Raw genomic sequence first — 17,226 nt, forward strand, 5'->3', positions numbered from 1 at the left:
CAATTGACTTGTATATTAATCCTTACTCATGAGGCCAACATTACCTCAATACCAAGACCAGACAGACATTATAAGAAAGGAAAAGTACAGACCAATATTCATGAGCAAAGATTTTAAAATCAACAAAATGTTAGCAAATAGAATAGAATGACATATAAAAATAATTATATACCATGACCAATTGCAATTTATCCCAGGTATGCAAGACTAGTTCAATATTCAAACACCAATTAATGTAATCCATCACAAGAACAGGGTAGAGAAGAAAAATTACATAAGCCTATCAATAGATGCAGAAAAAACATTTTTAAAAATCCAACACTCATTCATGATAAAAACTCAGCAAACTAGGAAGTTTTCCTCAACTTAAATCTACAAAAGGCCTACAGCTAAAAACATACATAATAGTGAGAATAGATGTTTTTCCCTTGAAGTCAACAAGGCAAGGATGTCCCCTCTCACTATTCAACATTGTTTTGAAAATCTTAGCTAATGCAATAAGACAAGAAAAGGAAATAAAAGGTACACAGATGAGTAAGGAAGAAATGAAACTTTGTAAATGACATAATCAACTGTAGAAAATCCCAAAGAATCTAGAGGAAAAACTCCCAAAACTAAAGCAATTACAGCAAATTTTCAGAATATTAGATTAATAAGCAAAATTAATTGTTTTCTATGTACAGCAATGAAATTAGAATTTGAAGTTAAAAACAATATCATTTGCATTAGTACCCCCCTTCCCAATGCAATACTTAGGTATAACTCTAACAAAATATGTACCAGATCTCTGGTGAAATAAGTCAGAGATCTAAATAAATGGAGAGAGAGTCCATGTTGATGGATAGAAAGACTCAGTATTGTTAAAATGTCACTTCTTTTCAACTTGAGCCATAGATTCAATGCAATCCCAATCAAAATCCCAGCATGTTGCCGAAATCGGTTTGGCTCAGTGGATAGAGCGTCGGCCTGCGGACTCAAGGGTCTCAGGTTCAATTCCGGTCAAGGGCATGTACCTTGGTTGCGGGCACATCCCCAGTAGGGGGTGTGCAAGAGGCAGCTGATCGATGTTTCTCTCTCATCGATGTTTCTAACTCTCTATCCCTCTCTCTTCCTCTCTGTAAAAAATCAATAAAATATATATTTTTTTAAAAATCCCAGCATGTTATTTTGTGGCTATCAACAAACTGATTTTAAAGTTTATATGGAAAGGCAAAAAAACTCAGCCAACACAGTATTGAAGGAGAGCAAAGTCAGAGGGCTGATACTACTCAACTTCAAGGCTTACTATAAACTTCAGTAATCAAGACAGTGTGGAATTGGTTAAAGAATATACAAGATAGATCAATGGAACAGAAGAGAGAGCCCAGAAACAGACCCACACAGAAAGGTGACTGACCTTGGGCAAGGAGCAAAGGCAATTCTACACAGAAAGGTAGTCTTTTCAACAAATGGTGCCTTAGCCAGTTTGGCTCCGTGGACAGAGCATCGGCCTGCGGACTGAAAGGTTCCGGGTTCGATTCCGGTCAAGGGCACATGCCTGGGTTGCAGGCTCGATCCCCAGTAGGGGACTTGCAGGGGGCAGCCAATCAATGATTTTCATCATTGATGCTTCTATCTTTCCCTCTCCCTCTCTAAAATCAATAAAAATACATTTCCTTTAAAAAGAGTAAAAGAGGAGTGACAGACTGGGAGAAAATGTTTGCAAAAATATAACAGGACTATCCAAAATACACAAAGAACTCACACAATTCAACAATAATAAAACAGCCCAGTTTTAAAATAGGTAAAAAATCTAAACAGACACCTCTGACCCAAGAAGATATACACATGGCAAGTAAGCATATGAAAATATGCTCAATATCATATGTCACTAGAGAATTGCAAATTTTAAAAAGAAAACAATGAGATGCCATTACACACCTATTAGAATGGCCCAAACACTGACAATACCTAATGCTGATGAGGATGTGGAACAACAGGAATTGCTAATGGGAATGCAAATTGGTACAGCCACTTTGGAAGATAGTTTGGTAGTTTCTTACAAAGCTAAGCATATTCTTACCACCCACAAATCATGCTCCTTGGTATTTTCCCGAAGGAATTGTGTTCACACAAAAACCTGTACACAGCCCTGGCCCTTGTGGCTCAGTTGATTGAGCGTCCTCCCATGCACCAAAAGGTGGTGGGTTTGATTCCCAGTCGGGGCACATACACAACTTGCAGGTTTGGTCCCTGATTCGGGAGGCTTCCGATCAATGTTTCTCTCTCTCCCTTCCCCTCTCTAAAATCAATTTTTTTAAAGAAAGGATGAACCAGACATGGAACTTGTCTTTAAGAAACTTGAGCTAGTTACAGAGGGTTTTATTTTTAATGCTAAAATTAAAATTAAGAAACACAACTTAATCCATGCTCTTTACAGCCATACGAGGCGAAAATCCCAGGATTTGAAATGCAGATGCTTCATTTCACCACCCCATGCCAGGCAAGTCAAAGAGACACAAACCCCGCGCTGGCACCTCTGCGTGAGACGGACGGGAGTGCGCAGGCCATGCGGGCACCAAACCCAAAGGCACGTACACGATGTCTTTAGCGGCCTTATTTGGAACAGCCCAAACTAGAATCAAACCACAAGTTTTCAAACGGAGCGTGAATAAATTGTGGCACATTTCTGTAACAGCACTACGTAGATGAAATGAACAAACGATAGCCACATAAAGCCACATGTGTGACTCGCACGAACATAAAGAAGCCAGGCACAAAGGAGCACCAACTTAAATTCCACATATATGACTTTTAAAACACGCCACACTGAAAAGTCCCTGTTTAAAAAACTAAACTACAGAGTGCCCCGGGCGGTCCCGGATCGGTCTCTTGCTTCAACAGTGTTTGAACAGAACAGGCCCAGGGACGCCCCTTCCAGCCTCAGACCGCACTCCAACGTCTTTCCCAGTCACCACCTTTGGAACCTCCTCAGCCATCCTCAGCTCAGACCAGCCAACACTGTTTTTTTGTTTGTTTGTTTGTTTGTTTTTTGTGTTTTTTTTAAAATATATTTTATTGATTTTTTTACAGAGAGGAAGGGAGGGAGAGAGAGAGTTAGAAACATCGATCAGCTGCCTCCTGCACACACCCCACTGGGGATGTGCCCACAACCAAGGTACATGCCCTTGACCGGAATCGAACCTGGGACCTTTCAGTCCGCAGGCTGACGCTCTATCCACTGAGCCAAACCGGTTTTGGCCCGACACTGTTTTGTTGCTGCTGCTGCTGTTGTTTTTCCTTAACACCTTATTGCCGAACAACCAGGAGCTCCCAAATTCCTCGGAATTATTCCACCGAGGGAGGTGGAGGCTGCCGTCAACCGCCTGGCCAGCTTGCATCGGCGGGCCCCCACACCTACCTCTCTGTGGGTTTCTATTCCAACTGGGGACATGTGGCTCTGGAGGGCTGGGCCACTTCTTCCGAGAGTTGGTGAAGAAACACGAGGGCGCTGAGCAGCTTAAAAATGAGCCAGCGCAGTGGCCGCATTCTCAGGACGTGCTGAAGCCTCCCAAGACGAGTGGGCACAACTCAGGACGCCAGGGCAGCCGCCTGGCCTTGGAGAACCTGACCCAGGCCCTGTGGAGCTGCCGTCCTGGGTTCTGCCCGCAGCCTCCCATCTCAGCATCTTCCCGGAGAACCACTTCCGGGTGAGGAGGTGAAACTCATCGCGAAGATGGGCAACACCTGACTCACCTCCGCAGGCTGGCCGGCCCCCAGGCTGGGCGGGGCGAGTGTCTCTTCTGGAAGCCTCACCCTCAAGCACCACTAGGAGCCTTTGGAGCCCAGAGGCCCTTGAGGGGCCCCTCCGCTTCCCCTGGTGTCTGGCTTAAGCCTGAGCTTCACCCCGAAAGCATTAGCCATTCTTTTCACCACCCTGGAGCCCTCTCCCGTGCATGGGACCAAATGAAACAATAAAGCTTTTTGCAGCAAAACACACACACACACACACCCCTACATTACAGTATTAGAGGTCAGAACAGCATGTTGTTTTGAAGGGAGGGAGGAGGTAGTAGTTGAAAGGACCATGCGGGGCCTTCTGGGGCCTGGCCCTGTCCTGTTTCTGGCCCAGAGGGGCCTGATGGGAGTCTGCTTTATGAAAGTGGACTGAGCTGGACATTCAGGTTTCATGCACTTTCCTGGAGGTGTATTATATTCACAACAGGCAAGTGGAGTTTCATCAGATCCCATCAGAATCAAATTCCTTTTTCCATAAGATAGAATACTTATCCTTAAGTCACACTTTCCCTGGTGTTTCTGAGAGTCTATTAAGAACCTTGGGATAGTCCTAAAGAAATGCAAACTGGAACAGCCATCAGGGATTACTTACACCTGGCATCCATTATGAATCTCCCTCCCCCCGCAGCCCCACTGATTCTGGCCATAAATCACCCAGAATGAGAGAAATCTGGAGGAAGCAGCTAACTCCCACTCTCGGGCATTCACCCTGAGGGGCGACTCAAACAAAGAGCACCAAGTACAAGGGTCTTTCTTTATATTAAAAAAAACTTTTGTTAATCCTCACCTGAGGATATTTTTCCATTGATTTTTTGGGAGAGTGCAAGAGAGAGGGAAAGACAGCGAGAAACATCCATGTGGGAGAAACACATCGATTGGGTGCCTCCTGCAGGAGCCCTGACCAGGGCCCGGCCCGGGGAGGAGCCTGCAACCAAAGTACATGCCCTTGGCCAAGTCAAACCCGGACCCTTTGGTCCGCAGGCCAACGCTCTACCCACTGAGCAAACCCGGCTGGGGAAAAGGCCTTTCTTTATATACGCCGTCATTATAACCAACACGGAAGCCATCCAAGCCAACAAGAGACACTCGCCAAACCCAGTCTCCTAAGTCCTCTCAGGGGCCATTCTGCACCCACCGGATTGATGCCCCCATTCCGAATTTATTTCTATGAAAAGCCTTACAAAGGTTTAGATGTTAAATATCCTTGAGTGAATCATCTTTATTGGGAAGACTCAAATTGCTGGAAAAGAAGTGAGAACTCCCCGACCACACACACAGTAGGATGTGGTGTTGTTGTCACGGAGCTGCCGGAAGTTGACGGAAGGCCCGTCAATGAGCTCTGAGTCACCTTACCGTTTTCCCAGAGCATCTCTTGGCAAGAGGTTTGAAAGTCTCTTGGAACATCGTCAGTGGTTCTTCCAAACCAGAATCTGTGCCGGACCCAGTAACGCCTCTGACTCACGGCCAGGACTCCCAGGCAGGGTCTCTCAGCTGAATTACTGGAGGCGCTGGTGTCCTGTGAAGAGACTCTGCCAGGCCCTTCGACTGCCGAGGACATGCTGTCACCCTTTGGCTACCTCTTCTTACTGGAATGTGGCGAGGCCCGTGAGGTTCCTGGAAAATGTCAGGAGGAGGCCCAGTGAAGGATGTGACTGACTGCAGGGCACAGTGGAGGGGGTTTACACGCCACATTACCAAGTCCTCACAACACTCTGGGAAGGTCAGTGTGTTCTCCAACTTTTCCAGGTGAGGAGACGAGAGAGTCTAGGAAGGGCGTGACTCTCACGACCGTCTTGCTGTGTGACCTTGGACAAGTTACTTAAAATCTCTGGGCCATAGTTTCCTCCTCGGTGAAGCTCACACCTTTATCTCCCAGCTCTGAGGAGAAGGGTTGGAGTCAGAGAAGCCTGGTCTGGAGTCATCTCACCCCTGAAGAAGGAAGAGGAAATAGCTCAGTCTCGTTTCCGCGGCCGGAGATGAGGTCAATGGCCTCACACCCACCTGGCTTACAGTAAATGCTCTGTGAGTGGTGCCCTCGGCGTCAAATACAGTTCCTACCCTCACACCAGCCCCTCAACGGGGGCTGCCTCCTCCGTACCCCCTCCGGGCTTGCAGCTTTGACAGTGGAGAGGGAGGCCCCCCACTGCGGATGCCCACTGCTGCTGCCATGTCCTGGGTCTCCTCCTGTGGAAATGAGCCGCAAAGCTGCGCTGATGTCCAAGTCCCTGGGTCCACTGCTCTCTGCATCACGCAGCATTTGAAGGAAGGAGGAGAGGTGCTTGTGAGGGCGCTCCCTGGGCCTCCTTTCCCCTTCCCAACGGTGCTAGTCACCGCAAACATCAAGGACACGTGTCTGTCTGATAAAAAAGCGAACTCTACTGCCTGGGCCAAATGCCGAAGCTAGGGACCGGGCCAGGCGAGCTTAGGGTTAGGGATGGCCCAATAAAGACCAGGGCAAGTCTCCCAAGACTAGAGTTTGGGCTTGGATCAGGCAGTCCTGGGGTCCAGCCCCCTCTGGCAGTTACCATTTGTCTCCGTAAATCTGTCCTGTGGGTAGGGCAGGGATGGAGGTAGTGCTGCCCTCTCGCGGCCGTTAGGAGGATTACAGAGGGCCTGCTCAAGCGGCGCCTCGCAGGGGCGCCCACGCCGGGTCAATCTGACTCCACCTCCCACCCCCACGCGCTCACCCCGCTTTGTCCCATACGGTTCAGCCACCCAGTTTTGTCCATTATGGTTCAGCCCCCACGCCGACCTCCCAAGCAGAATCCTCTCTGTCGTAAGCAACCTGCGGTGCGCCAGGGAGCGCATCCATACGGCCTGAAAGGCCGGTGACCCCGCGTGCCGGATGGGGCCGCGAGGCCCGAGGGGAACACGTGCGGCCCAGATCCCCGCGTGGGGAGTCAGCGGAGAGGTGCAATTGGGTGCCCGCTTCTCCGCTGCAAATGCCGCGGCGCTCTGGGCCCGGACGGGAGGACGGGCCGGCGGGGGCTCCAGGGCTAACCCGGGCCTCCGCGCGGGAGGATGGAGCCCGCGGGTGCAGGTGAGGGATCTCGCCGCCAGGTGGCGCCAGGCAGGCTCCGAGAGCGACTGCCGCTGCCTGTGGCGTCCAGGCTTCTGAGTCCAGGGGCTGTGTCTCCATCGCTGTGTCTCTGGCAAACTTCCTGCTGCCCGCTGCTCGGGGCCTGGGTACCAGCTCTTGGCACAGCTCGGAGCCCCTGGGACTGGAGTCCTGCCTCACTGGTACGGGGAAGGGCGAACTGGGGTGACAACCCATCATCGGACTGTGTGGCTTCGGGCATGCCACTCACCCTCTCGGGGCCTCCTTGCGTTGTCTTCCTGTTTACAAAGAACTTTATTCAGGTCTCTGGAAGCTGGCATTTCCCCCGTGTTACAGACAGAACTGGGACCGGCCCAGGGTTGTGGCGTCGGGGTGGGAGACGCTGGACCATGTGCTCGGAGAGCCGGAGACTGGCTCTCTGCAGGAGGTGACTGACAGGTAGATGGACAGACAGTGCCACAGGCACGTGACAAGGTGACTGGTGCCGCACGCTCAGAGTGGCCTTGCACACTTAGGAAGGTAACGGTTTAAAGGGCCTGGCAGCCGACAGGGTTTGGCCAGACGGTGACGTTCCTGTGTTGTGCCTCAGCCTAGGGATTAGGGCAGGAGGCTGGCTTTGCCCTGTTCCCAGAAGGGTCTCATCCCCTTGACTTTCCCAGTGTCACCCAGACTCTGCCTCCTTCTCTCCTGGGCTCGGGAGAGCAACGGAGATGGGGCTCCTTCTCCCTCAGGGCTCTGCCCATGGCCCGGACACCAGGAGAGAAGCCCGTGGCCCAGCTCAGAGCTTCCTTGGAGTGGGAGATGGATTTGGGGTTCACATCCCAGAACCCTCTGGGGGCCTGAGCCTTGGATGGGACCTTGTGATGTGGGAAACTCTTCTGACCCTGAAACCCAGTGGGGATGTCCCCTAGCAGGGCACTGGGTTCTGCCCCGATGCCAGGGAGCGCTGGAGCCCGGCTTCTGGGCTCCACTTGCCAGTCACTTACTGCACCAGCACACCGTCCTTCCGGTGAGGGACGGCCGCAGAGGCAGGAGCTGTGAGGGGCGCCTGACACGCCCACGGCTCCGGGGACAGATGCTTTGTGGAACACGTGGCTGTTTCCCTCCTCCCCCTCTCTAAAAAAACCAGTAAATGAAAAAACAAAACAAAACTGGGCCTCGGAGCCACGCTCTCCCTCCTGACCCGGCGTCTGGGTTCTCAGTGGAGGTGTCTCTCGGGTGAAGCTACGCCCGCGGGAGCGTGGCCAGGGCAGCCCGGCCTCAGCCGGCACGGGGCTCCTACAGCGGGGAGGCGCGAAGATGGACGTCCAGGCCCCGCTGCCCTGCAGCCCCGGGGCGTTAGGGTGCAGTGACCTGCAGGAGGCCACAGCTGCGCCCTCCCCAGGGGGGCTTCTGGAGGACACGGAGCCTCCGGCAGCAGGGACCTGAGGGTCACTTTGTCCAGCTCCGGCCTCACAGGGAAGCCTGGGGGGGAAATGCTGACCCCTGGGTCCCTGAGGGGCGACACAGACAGGCCCCTCCTCAAAAGTGAGAGGGTCGGGGTCACAGCGGCAGGAACAGCTTCAGGAGGAAGTCAGGGTCCCAACAGGGAGGCCGCTGGTGCCGCCCCGCGGGCCCGTGGACAGAGGGAGGCTGTCTGGCTGGGTGTCTGGGAGGCTGGGCTGCCTCTCTGAGCGTTTCCTCCTCTGGAAACCAGGCCTGACAGTGACTTCCTAGAACTCTCAAGAGAATTAAAAGAGGTTAAATCTAGGAAAGGGGATGCTTCTCTCCCCCTTCCCCCCAAAATGACCCCAGGGAAGGCTCCCACACCCCGGAACCCTGTGCTCCGTGCCTGAAACCCCATAGTGGGAGGAGGAGCGGCTGTGTGGTGGGCACGCACTCCGTGCCAGATGCTAAACATGCGTATTCTTATTTAATCTTCAAAACAACACTAGGAGGTATTAAGCCCCCCACCCCCCCTTTTTTTAGGGAGACACAGAGAGCTGAGTCTCTCCGGCTGTCTGAGTGGGGCCCGTGGGTGAAGATTGGGAAAGGGTGTGGAGCTTCGGGGAGACACAGGCCAGTCCAGGGCCAGTTGTGGGCAGGCACTGTGCTGGGCACAGGGCTCCAGGGGAGAGCAGACAGAGGGGGGGGGGGGGGCGGGGAGGACACAGACGGGAAGCAGACTCAGTTCCCAAACACTGACCTCAGTTTGCCAGCGCAGTGCTGCTCAGGGAAGGCTCCTGTGAGGGTGCAGAACGGAGGGTGGAGGAGGGGCTGACCTGGTCTGGGGGACAGGGAAGGTCTGAGGGTGAGTAGGAGCCAGGGGGCCGATCAGGGGAGGCTGCAGTGCAGAAGGTTTGGGGTGGGAACAAGTTCAGACCCCAGGCAGGGGAGTGAGAGGGGAGGCGCAAGGGGAACCACGGGGTTTTCAGAGGGGTGAGCGGCGGGTTCAGACTCAGTGCAGTTGTGTGGTGCCCCCTGCGTGGCCTGTGGGCAGGACAGGGCCCGGGCACAGGGAGAAGGTGGCTGATTCCAGATCAAAAGAGCAGGGCCCGGGGCTGGTGAATTCACTGAAGGGGGAGGGGGGCCTGAGGTGACCGCCCCGTGCAGTGGCCCGGGGGGCGGGGGGCGGTGAGGCTCTTCAGGGGGGATGGGAGGAGCAGGAAGGGGCCAGGATCACTGGAGGCTTAGGCCGACAGCGATGGGGGCCTGTGGGCCCAAGCTGGAGGAGCCCCACACCGGGAGCCCGGGAAGGGGAGAGCTGGGAGGGGCAGGCGGGAAAAGCAAGTGGCCGACGCCGGGGCAGGGGGAGGGCCAAGGCCAGGGGCAGCCGGACAGCCCAGAGGCGGTGCCCCCGGAGGCCGGGGTGTGCGGGGCGGGCCGGGGTGTGCGGGGCGGGTGAAGGACAGGGCGATGCGGGGCCTCAGGAAGGAGGTGGAGGAGCCAGGCGGTGGGGAGGCGGGAGGAAGGCTCCCTCCCATGCGGCTGCAGGAAGAGGCCTCGCTCTCAGATCGCGGGGGTGCAGCCCCGACCCCCCACTTTGTCCTCCTCTGGACGCCGCTATCCTCGGGCCGGTCTCCCCGAGGAGGCTCTGCTCCAGGGGCAGCCGCGGGGGCTCCGGAAGAGCCCGGTGCGGGGCTGGGGGCGGGAGGGGCTGCGGTGCCAGCTCCTCCGTCCGGCCAGAGGGCAGGAGCCCGGGTTCGAGGCCTGGCCCTGCCGGTGGCTTCGGGACCCGCTCCGCCTCGCGAGGGGCGCTGGGTGGCCCGGCCGGGGCTTCCCCGCCCCCTCCCCGCGGGGCGCGCAGCCGGGTCTCATTACCGCCCGCCCCGCCCCGCGGCCGGGGGGTCTCGGCGGCCGGGGGCGGGGCGCCCTAATCAGTCCCAGGCCGGAAATTCCTCCCGGGGGGCCCGGCTGCGGGAGGGGGGCCGGCGCGGGACCTGGCGGCGCCGCGCACTCCCCTCCGCCGGGCCCGCCCCCCGCATCATGGAAACTGGCGGCCGGCCGACCCCCGCGCTCCGCTCGCAGTCCTGCCTCCGGCGCGGGCGGGGCCCCCGGGGCCCCCTCCGGCTTTGGGACGAGCACCCCCACCCCAGATGGGACGCATCTTCTTAGGGGTGTTAGGGAGGCCCCCCATTTGGGTCCCTCCGCTCGGCGGCCCGGGTCACCCCTATTCCCGCCCCCTCGCCGTGAGCGCCCGCAGCGGAGTCCGGGCTGCGCCCCGCGTTGTCCGCCCCCCGCACCGCGTGCCCATTTCACAGGTGAGGACGGTGAGGCGCAGAGAGCAAAGGCCGGCGAAGCAGGAACGCGGGCCGCCTCCTCCAGGCAGCTCCCCGGGGCGCCCCACACGTCCCCTCCCGGCGCCGGGGCTGAGGGGCTGAGCGGCGCGGGCGGGGGGCCGCGAACCCCGCCGGCACTGAGCTCCCCGCGGGGCCGGGCTCAGCCTCCCCGGAGGGAGGAGGGCGCCCCGGGGCCTCTGCGGGCGGGCGCCGGGCTTACCTGCGCCCCCGGGCCGGCGCTCCGCCTTCTCCCAGCGGCGGGGCGCGGGCCGGACGGTCCCGGGGGCGGGGCGGGCGGCGCGGGGCGGGGCGGGGGCGGGGCCGCGGCCCACATTCCGCGGAGCCCGGCAGCGCCTCGAGCCCCGGCGCGCGGACTCGGACCCGGACCCACCCGGGCGCGGCGGCGCCAGGTAAGCAGAACTAGGGTCCCGGGGTTCGTCCCCCACTTTCCCCAACTTTTCGTTGGGCTCCGCGCTCCGAAGGCCCGGGAGCGTGTCGGCGCCCAAGTGTGGACGAGGCGGAGGCGGAGTCCCGAGAACTTCCCGCGGCCGGACCTCCGGACTCACGTCCAAGTTCTGGCCTCTGAGCTCCCCGCCGACCCACCCCCAGCCCGGGGTGTCGGAGCGTGGCCCCTCTCCCTGCACCCCCCGACCCCCCTCCTCGGGGCGCGGGGCGCGGTCACCCTCCCCGAGCGGGATGGACGGGGCCGGGAGAGGGCCTCCCGCTCGCACCCACGGGGCCGGCCTCGCCTCCTGCCGGGCGCTCCGTGGCTGCTCCGCGAGGGGCCCGGCTCTGACTGGGTCCGGGCCGGCGGAGCCCCCGCCTTGGGCGGTGTGGCCGGCCGGCTCCCCGCGGCCGCAGTTGCCACCCGTGGAAACCAGGCGGTGGACGCGGCCGAGGCTGCTGCTCGGAGCTGGGCCCCGGACTTCAGTCCTGCTTTCGGGGGCGGGGTGGGCGTCCCGCCTGGAGCTTCGGGGTGCGGGTGGGCTGTGGGTGGGGCGGCCAGGCCTCCTCCCTGGGGCCTCGGGGCGGCTCCAGCGCTGGAGCTGCTGAGAAGCCAGGTTGGGGCTGTGAGGACGCCCCGCTGGACCGCGGGGTCCTAACCCTCCGCTCCTGCGGTCCCGGGGCGCCCTGGGCGGGGGCCCCGTTTCTCCCCGCACCCCCCCTTCCGTGGGGGCCATACCACACGCAGCCCGTGGCTCCTGCCCCGCCCCAGCCCGGATCCAGCCCCCAGGCCGCAGGCCGGGCCGGACCGGCCGCCGGGAGGGGCTTCGGCTGGCGGCCCGGACCCTGGGGCGGCCCGAGGCGCCGGGGCGGTGCTGCACCGGCCGGGACGCGGGCCACGGAGGCCTCGGGCGGAGGAGGCCGGAAAGGAGGCCAGGCGGCGGGAAAGGGGGATGATTCATCCGGAGGAGCCCGAATTGGCAACGCCGCAACCTGGGAGCAGCCTCGTCCGGGCTGAGGGGAGCGCCCGGAGGGAGTCCCGGACGAGGCCGAGCCCGGCCCCGCAGCCCGGCCTCCCGCCCGCCGCAGCCCGGCTGCGGGGGGAGGGGCGGCCTCTCCTGCGCGGAACTGAGAATCCTGGCCGGGTCCGCGCCGGCCGGCCGAGGTGAGAGCGGTCCTCCCGAGTCTCGCTCAAGTCTCTCCTGCTGCAGCGCCCCGGCGGACGGAGGCCCTGGAGGAGGGGGGGCGGGAGGCTGGAGTCAGCGCCCCCTCCTCCCGGCGCTGCGGCAGGCAGAGCGCAGTGTGGGGAAGTGGGGCCCGCGAGCGACTCCCGCGGACCGGGCGGCCCCCTCCCCCGCTCCCCGCTTTACTACGGCGCAGCCACGTGCGGGGGTGAGGCCGGCCGGCCGGGACTTACACCGGACACGCCGCTGCCGGGCTCCCACGCCTCCCGAGCCCGGGGCCCGCGGGTCGGCGAAGAGGGGTCGGCGGGCGGCCAGAGCCCCGCAGCCGAGGATGCGCCAGGGAACGGCCGGCGCCCCCTCCCTCCTCTCCGCCCGCAGGCGCGGCCAGCTCGGGCTTCTGCCGCGCGGCCCTGGCTCCGAGCTCCGCTGCGGAAAACCGGAGTGGGGGCGGCTCCCCGCCTGGCAGCCCGGGAAAATCCGGGGGTGGCCGCCAGGGATCTCCAAGCGTCCTTGGCGAGGCAGCCCGACCTTCCCTCCCGGATCGGTGTCCCCGACCCGGCGCTCCGACCCGAGGCCCGTCGGCTCAGCCCCCGCCTCCCGCTTCTCTCCGCAGAGCGCCCGGACGACGGCGAGATGACGGCCGGGAGTCCCGGAGGCCGCGGGGAGGTGCGGAGGAGCCCCGAGGGCCGCGTCTCACGCCTGGGCCGCCGCCTGGGCCGCCGCCGGCGCCCGCGCTCCCCTCCCGAGCCTCTGCGGGTGCGGGCGCGGCTGCGGTTGCGCTCGCCGTCGGGGGCGTTCGCGGCGCTGGGAGCGCTCGTGGTCCTGGTGGGCATGGGCATCGCAGTGGCCGGCTACTGGCCGCACCGCGCCGGAGCCCCGGGGCCCCGAGCTGCCAATGCCAGCGCGCCCCCCGTGAGCGAGCTGCGGCGCGAGGGTCGCGGGGCCGGCCGGGCGCACGGCCCACACGAGCGGATGCGGCTCCTCGGGCCCGTGGTCATGGGCGTCGGCCTGTTCGTGTTCATCTGCGCCAACACGCTGCTCTATGAGAACCGCGACTTGGAGACCAAACGGCTTCGCCAGGACGTGCTGCGGGCTCAGGCGCTCCGGCCCCCCGACGGCCCTGGCTGGGACTGCGCCCTCCTTCCCAGCCCCGGGCCCAGGACTCCCGGAGCCGTAGGCTGTGTGGAACCAGAGAGCTGGGACTTGTCCCCGCGTCGGGGTACCTCCCCCGTCCCCTCGGTGCGGAGTCTGCGTTCAGAACCTGCTAATCCTCGCCTGGGGCTGCCTGCCCTGCTTAACAGTTACCCGCTGAAGGGCCCGGGGCTGCCCCCACCTTGGGGTCCCCGGACCCAGACTGGCCATGTGATTATCACCGTGCAGCCCTCGGGTTCCGGCATCGAACACTCCAAGTCTCTGGATCTGGGCCTCGGAGAGCTCCTGCTTGGGGCACCCGCAGCCCGGGACGGTGCTCACCGGAGCTGGCCCCGGCTGGACCGCCTCAGTCTGGAGGGTTATACCAAGTTGGGAGGAGGAGGGGGCTCTGGGGCTCCGGTTTGAGGAGCAGGGGCAGCCTGTGAGGCTGCAGCATGGACCACAGTCGGAGGACCAGGAGTCCCAGCGACTAGTAGATGCTTGTCCCGTCCCAGCCTGGGGGTGGATGCTCTGGCCCCGCAGCTGCTAAGGCATCCTGACTTGCATGTCGGCAGAGAAATGCCACCTGCACAGGGTTCAATAAGCTGGAAAGTGTGTGAATGTGAACTCGAGACCAGCATGACTCGGCCTCAGGATTCCTTCAGCCTCCCAAGTGGCCTTAGCCCGGAACAGGTACCTGAGGAGGCTGAAGTCCAGGCCAGGGCGACTGGGAGATGCACCTGGTGTCTTGGCAAACCCCAGTGGTGGGCAGGAACCCCTAAGACTTGGAAGGTAGGTTGCGATGTTACAGGTTGGGGCAGGCTCCCTCCAAGGTGGCACTGGTGATGGGGTTTGGGCCTCCAGGAAGAGGGGCAATGGGGTACAGTTGTGACCCTTCACTGCCATCTGGGATGGGGACTGAGCCTTTAACGCCCACCACCTCAATCCCTTTCTCCCCTCAGCCATGCAGGGTGTATACATCCTCCTAGGGCTACAGACTGCCAGTGCCTCATGCTGAGGGCCTGCCCCTCCCAAGCAGGACTGAGAAACCCCCTTCTCCCTGTCCTGGTCTATGCTGCAAAATCTCCCTTCACTGGGCAAAAGGCACTTGCCAATTCTCAGAAACGTTTTTATACAATATTGAAGCTGCATTTTGGCCAATGTGGGTTACTTACTTTTTAGCAAGAGGGAAGATAACTTTAAAAGTTGATCAATCCTCACAGATTCAGTCCTTTTTTTTTTTGAAGTTTATTGAAAAATGCAGTACAAGAAGCAAGACCAAACACGTCTAAACACTACAGCCACTTCTCTTAACTACAAAAGGCCAAAACAGCAGACTTAATTATTGCCTATTTAACCTAAGGATTTTGCCAATTTGATTCTGCTGCCATAGTTCCTATTTTGTCAAGAAATGTAAACAACTACTTGATATGATTCATAATTTTTTAAAATTTTACAAAGCTCCTTCATTTTTGTCACCAAAATAGTACATTTGAGAGAGATTTGTAAAACCAGCCTGGGGCTGAGATCCTGGCAGACAGTTCCCAGGAGCATTCCTCGGTGTTGGTAAGGCCATGGCCGCGGCTCCAGTCTCAGCGCGGAGGGGACCGCTGTCCCCTCACCCTCGGCTGCCCTGCTGCACACACATGGGGGTGGGGTGGGGGCGGGGGCTGGGAAGGGAGAGAAAGATGCCCTGACAGCCAGGCTCTGGGCCCTCAGCTTATAAATGCAGGTCCAGCGTGGGGAGTGGGGAGGGGTGGCAGAGACCTCGGGTGGCTTGGAGGAAGTCTTTATTTCTCAGAGAAATAAAAATAAAATTGCAGCGAGAGCTGTTGCTGTGATGTGTCTGAGTCATTATAGGGAAACTGCCAAGTCCCTCTCCTCTTCGCTTCCTACCTGGACAGAGCCTGCTTTTCTTCATGCGCACACACGCACACACACACAACTGCAGGAAGAAAAAATCCAAACCATTGCCAAACCTCAAGATCTGTCAGCAGAGAGCGAGGAGGGGGGAAGAGGCTTGGAAGGACACCCCTCTTGCTAGCCTGTCCCATGGTGACTTCCCAGAGCTGGGAGGGCGTTACAGATCTGCTCGTTCACAGACTCACAGACGAAGGAGCAGCAAGAAGTGCGCTGAGTGGGGGACAGAGCTGAGGGAAGGGTGGGCCCCCTGACCATGGTCCTGTGCTCTGAGAGCGGCCACACCGGTCGGGGTGGTCACCCGGACATACTTCTTAGCAGGACCTGACCGAGGTGAACCCCCCATTCCCCCGTGTGCAGAGCACATTCCCAGAACTAGAAAACCTTTCAAAAACCTCATTCATTTTCTTTGCCCAAATCACCACTAGAAATGTGCCATTAGTGCTTGTGGCCCAAAGTGCCTGTTTTCCTGTGAGTTTTGCTCTCCTGAGATGGGAGCGGGGGAGGACTTAGCAGAGCCAGTGCTTCTGGTGAGGTAAAAGGGGTCGGAGGGCAGGAAGGTGAAGGCCACGGATCTGTTAAAACATTCACAGTATCAGATAGAGCTGAGCAACTTCTTATATCTTTGATCTAAAGAATCTCCAAAAAGAAAGAACAGGAGGGAGGAAGGAAAAGCAATACCACATTCTTAGCAGAGGTCTCTGCCTCCCCCAAACCACCCTCCACAAAGGGACAGGGACACTTTCCTGGTCTGTGGATCAGGGCAGCGCCCTGCCCGACATTCTTGTAAAGTCACATCATTGGCTCTGAGAAAGGGCTGGTTTTTAAAGTTTCTACTGTCACCCGAAGGGTATAAAACGAGGGGAGAGCAGGGCAGCCCCATGCAGCTGGCCTTGGCCCTGACGCAGCGGACAGAGTCTTTGGAGGTTTTCCAGAAGAAATCTGTGGACCCTGTCAGCATCTGGGTTGGAAATAAATGGGGAGAGGCTGGGTGGAAGGGGTTACAAACCACCCCATAAAAACCAAAAAGCTCTTTAAAAATTAGAGTTCGTAGAGTGAAAAGTTGAACAGTTCTAGTATCACAATATAGAAAAAGGTATTCAAAAGGTCATTGATGTCTAAAAGACTCTGTTGGTATAAATTCCAAATAGAAAATGAAGTTAATTTTCTGGTGGTTTAGAACCTCGAAAGTCTGAAGTCTGACTATTGCAGGTTAGCTTCTTTATAATTTCTCTGGTTTTCTCTTGGATGGGAGGCGGGCAGGGAGTCGGGGGTAAGTGATTCCTAGAGGAAAGAAAAGCAAAGGTGATAAATCTTGCAGGGAGACTCACCCAGTCCCATCACCAAGTTCTTGTGGCCACAGCAATAATCAAGGCCTGAGCGGTTTGACAGGACCCAGTCCTGACTGGTGATGGAGAGCAGCTCCAAGTCATTTGTCCATTGCGTTTAGGCATGAATTTATCTGGATCCCCATCTCTCCAAAAGCAGCTACCCTGCTTCCAACTCTCTAGTCTGCTGCGAGAACTTCAGTCATTTCTTCCCTGTCCCCCAACCCCTCCGTTTCCAGGCAGCCTGGCCCTGCCTCTCTTGGTTTTGTTCTCTGGCTCGTCTCTGTGAGAGCAGAGAGCAGAGCAGAGAGCAGAGAGCAGAGAGGAGAATGGGGAGTGCGCAGGGTGGAGAGGCAGGCGGCTGCATGAAGGTTCAGGAGGTGGGTGGGGGTTTGCTTTCACATTTGGGGTATCTCCTCCAACCCGTCACTGCAGGCACTGCTAAGGGCGGGAGGACACAGGAGACCTGGCTGCTTTAGTTGGAGCCAAATACGTAATAACCTCCTGTGTCGCCCTCTGCCTTCACTGTACCAAGCTCCAGGGTGGACGCCTCTGGGGGCATGGCTCCCAGCGTGGCCAGGATTCCAGCCAGTGCCTGAGGCTGGGAGAGGGAGCCCCTCGACCAC

General features: G+C 58.6%; 2 protein-coding genes across 13 annotated transcripts in view; one reads left to right on the forward strand and one right to left on the reverse strand.

Moving 5' to 3' along the window:
* Positions 1-10,916: 10,916 nt before the first annotated feature.
* Positions 10,917-15,927, forward strand: TMEM200B (transmembrane protein 200B). Of its 2 annotated transcripts, none has more exons than XM_079776696.1 (2): positions 10,917-11,003; positions 12,835-15,927. In XM_079776696.1, exon 2 carries the CDS (start codon positions 12,855-12,857, stop codon positions 13,776-13,778), a length of 924 nt encoding a protein of 307 aa, XP_079632822.1. In that variant the 5' UTR covers positions 10,917-11,003; positions 12,835-12,854; the 3' UTR covers positions 13,779-15,927. The 2 variants fall into 2 exon arrangements, with proteins under 2 accessions (XP_079632822.1, XP_079632823.1); XM_079776697.1 differs by lacking the exon at positions 10,917-11,003 and adding an exon at positions 12,092-12,202.
* EPB41 (erythrocyte membrane protein band 4.1) overlaps positions 13,814-17,226 on the reverse strand; it is a 162,525-nt gene continuing 159,112 nt past the window's right edge. For 7 of the 11 annotated variants that reach the window (XM_079776694.1, XM_079776687.1, XM_079776691.1 and 4 more), the window contains one exon: positions 16,075-16,556. The gene's annotated coding sequence lies outside the window, so the exon portion shown is untranslated. Of the gene's footprint in view, positions 16,557-17,226 lie in introns of all 11 variants that reach the window. The other 4 variants (XM_079776693.1, XM_079776692.1, XM_079776684.1 and 1 more) reach the window with 2 other exon arrangements.

The sequence above is a fragment of the Cnephaeus nilssonii genome (genome assembly GCF_951640355.1).
Source record: "Cnephaeus nilssonii genome assembly, chromosome: 7".
Taxonomy (NCBI): domain Eukaryota; kingdom Metazoa; phylum Chordata; class Mammalia; order Chiroptera; family Vespertilionidae; genus Cnephaeus; species Cnephaeus nilssonii.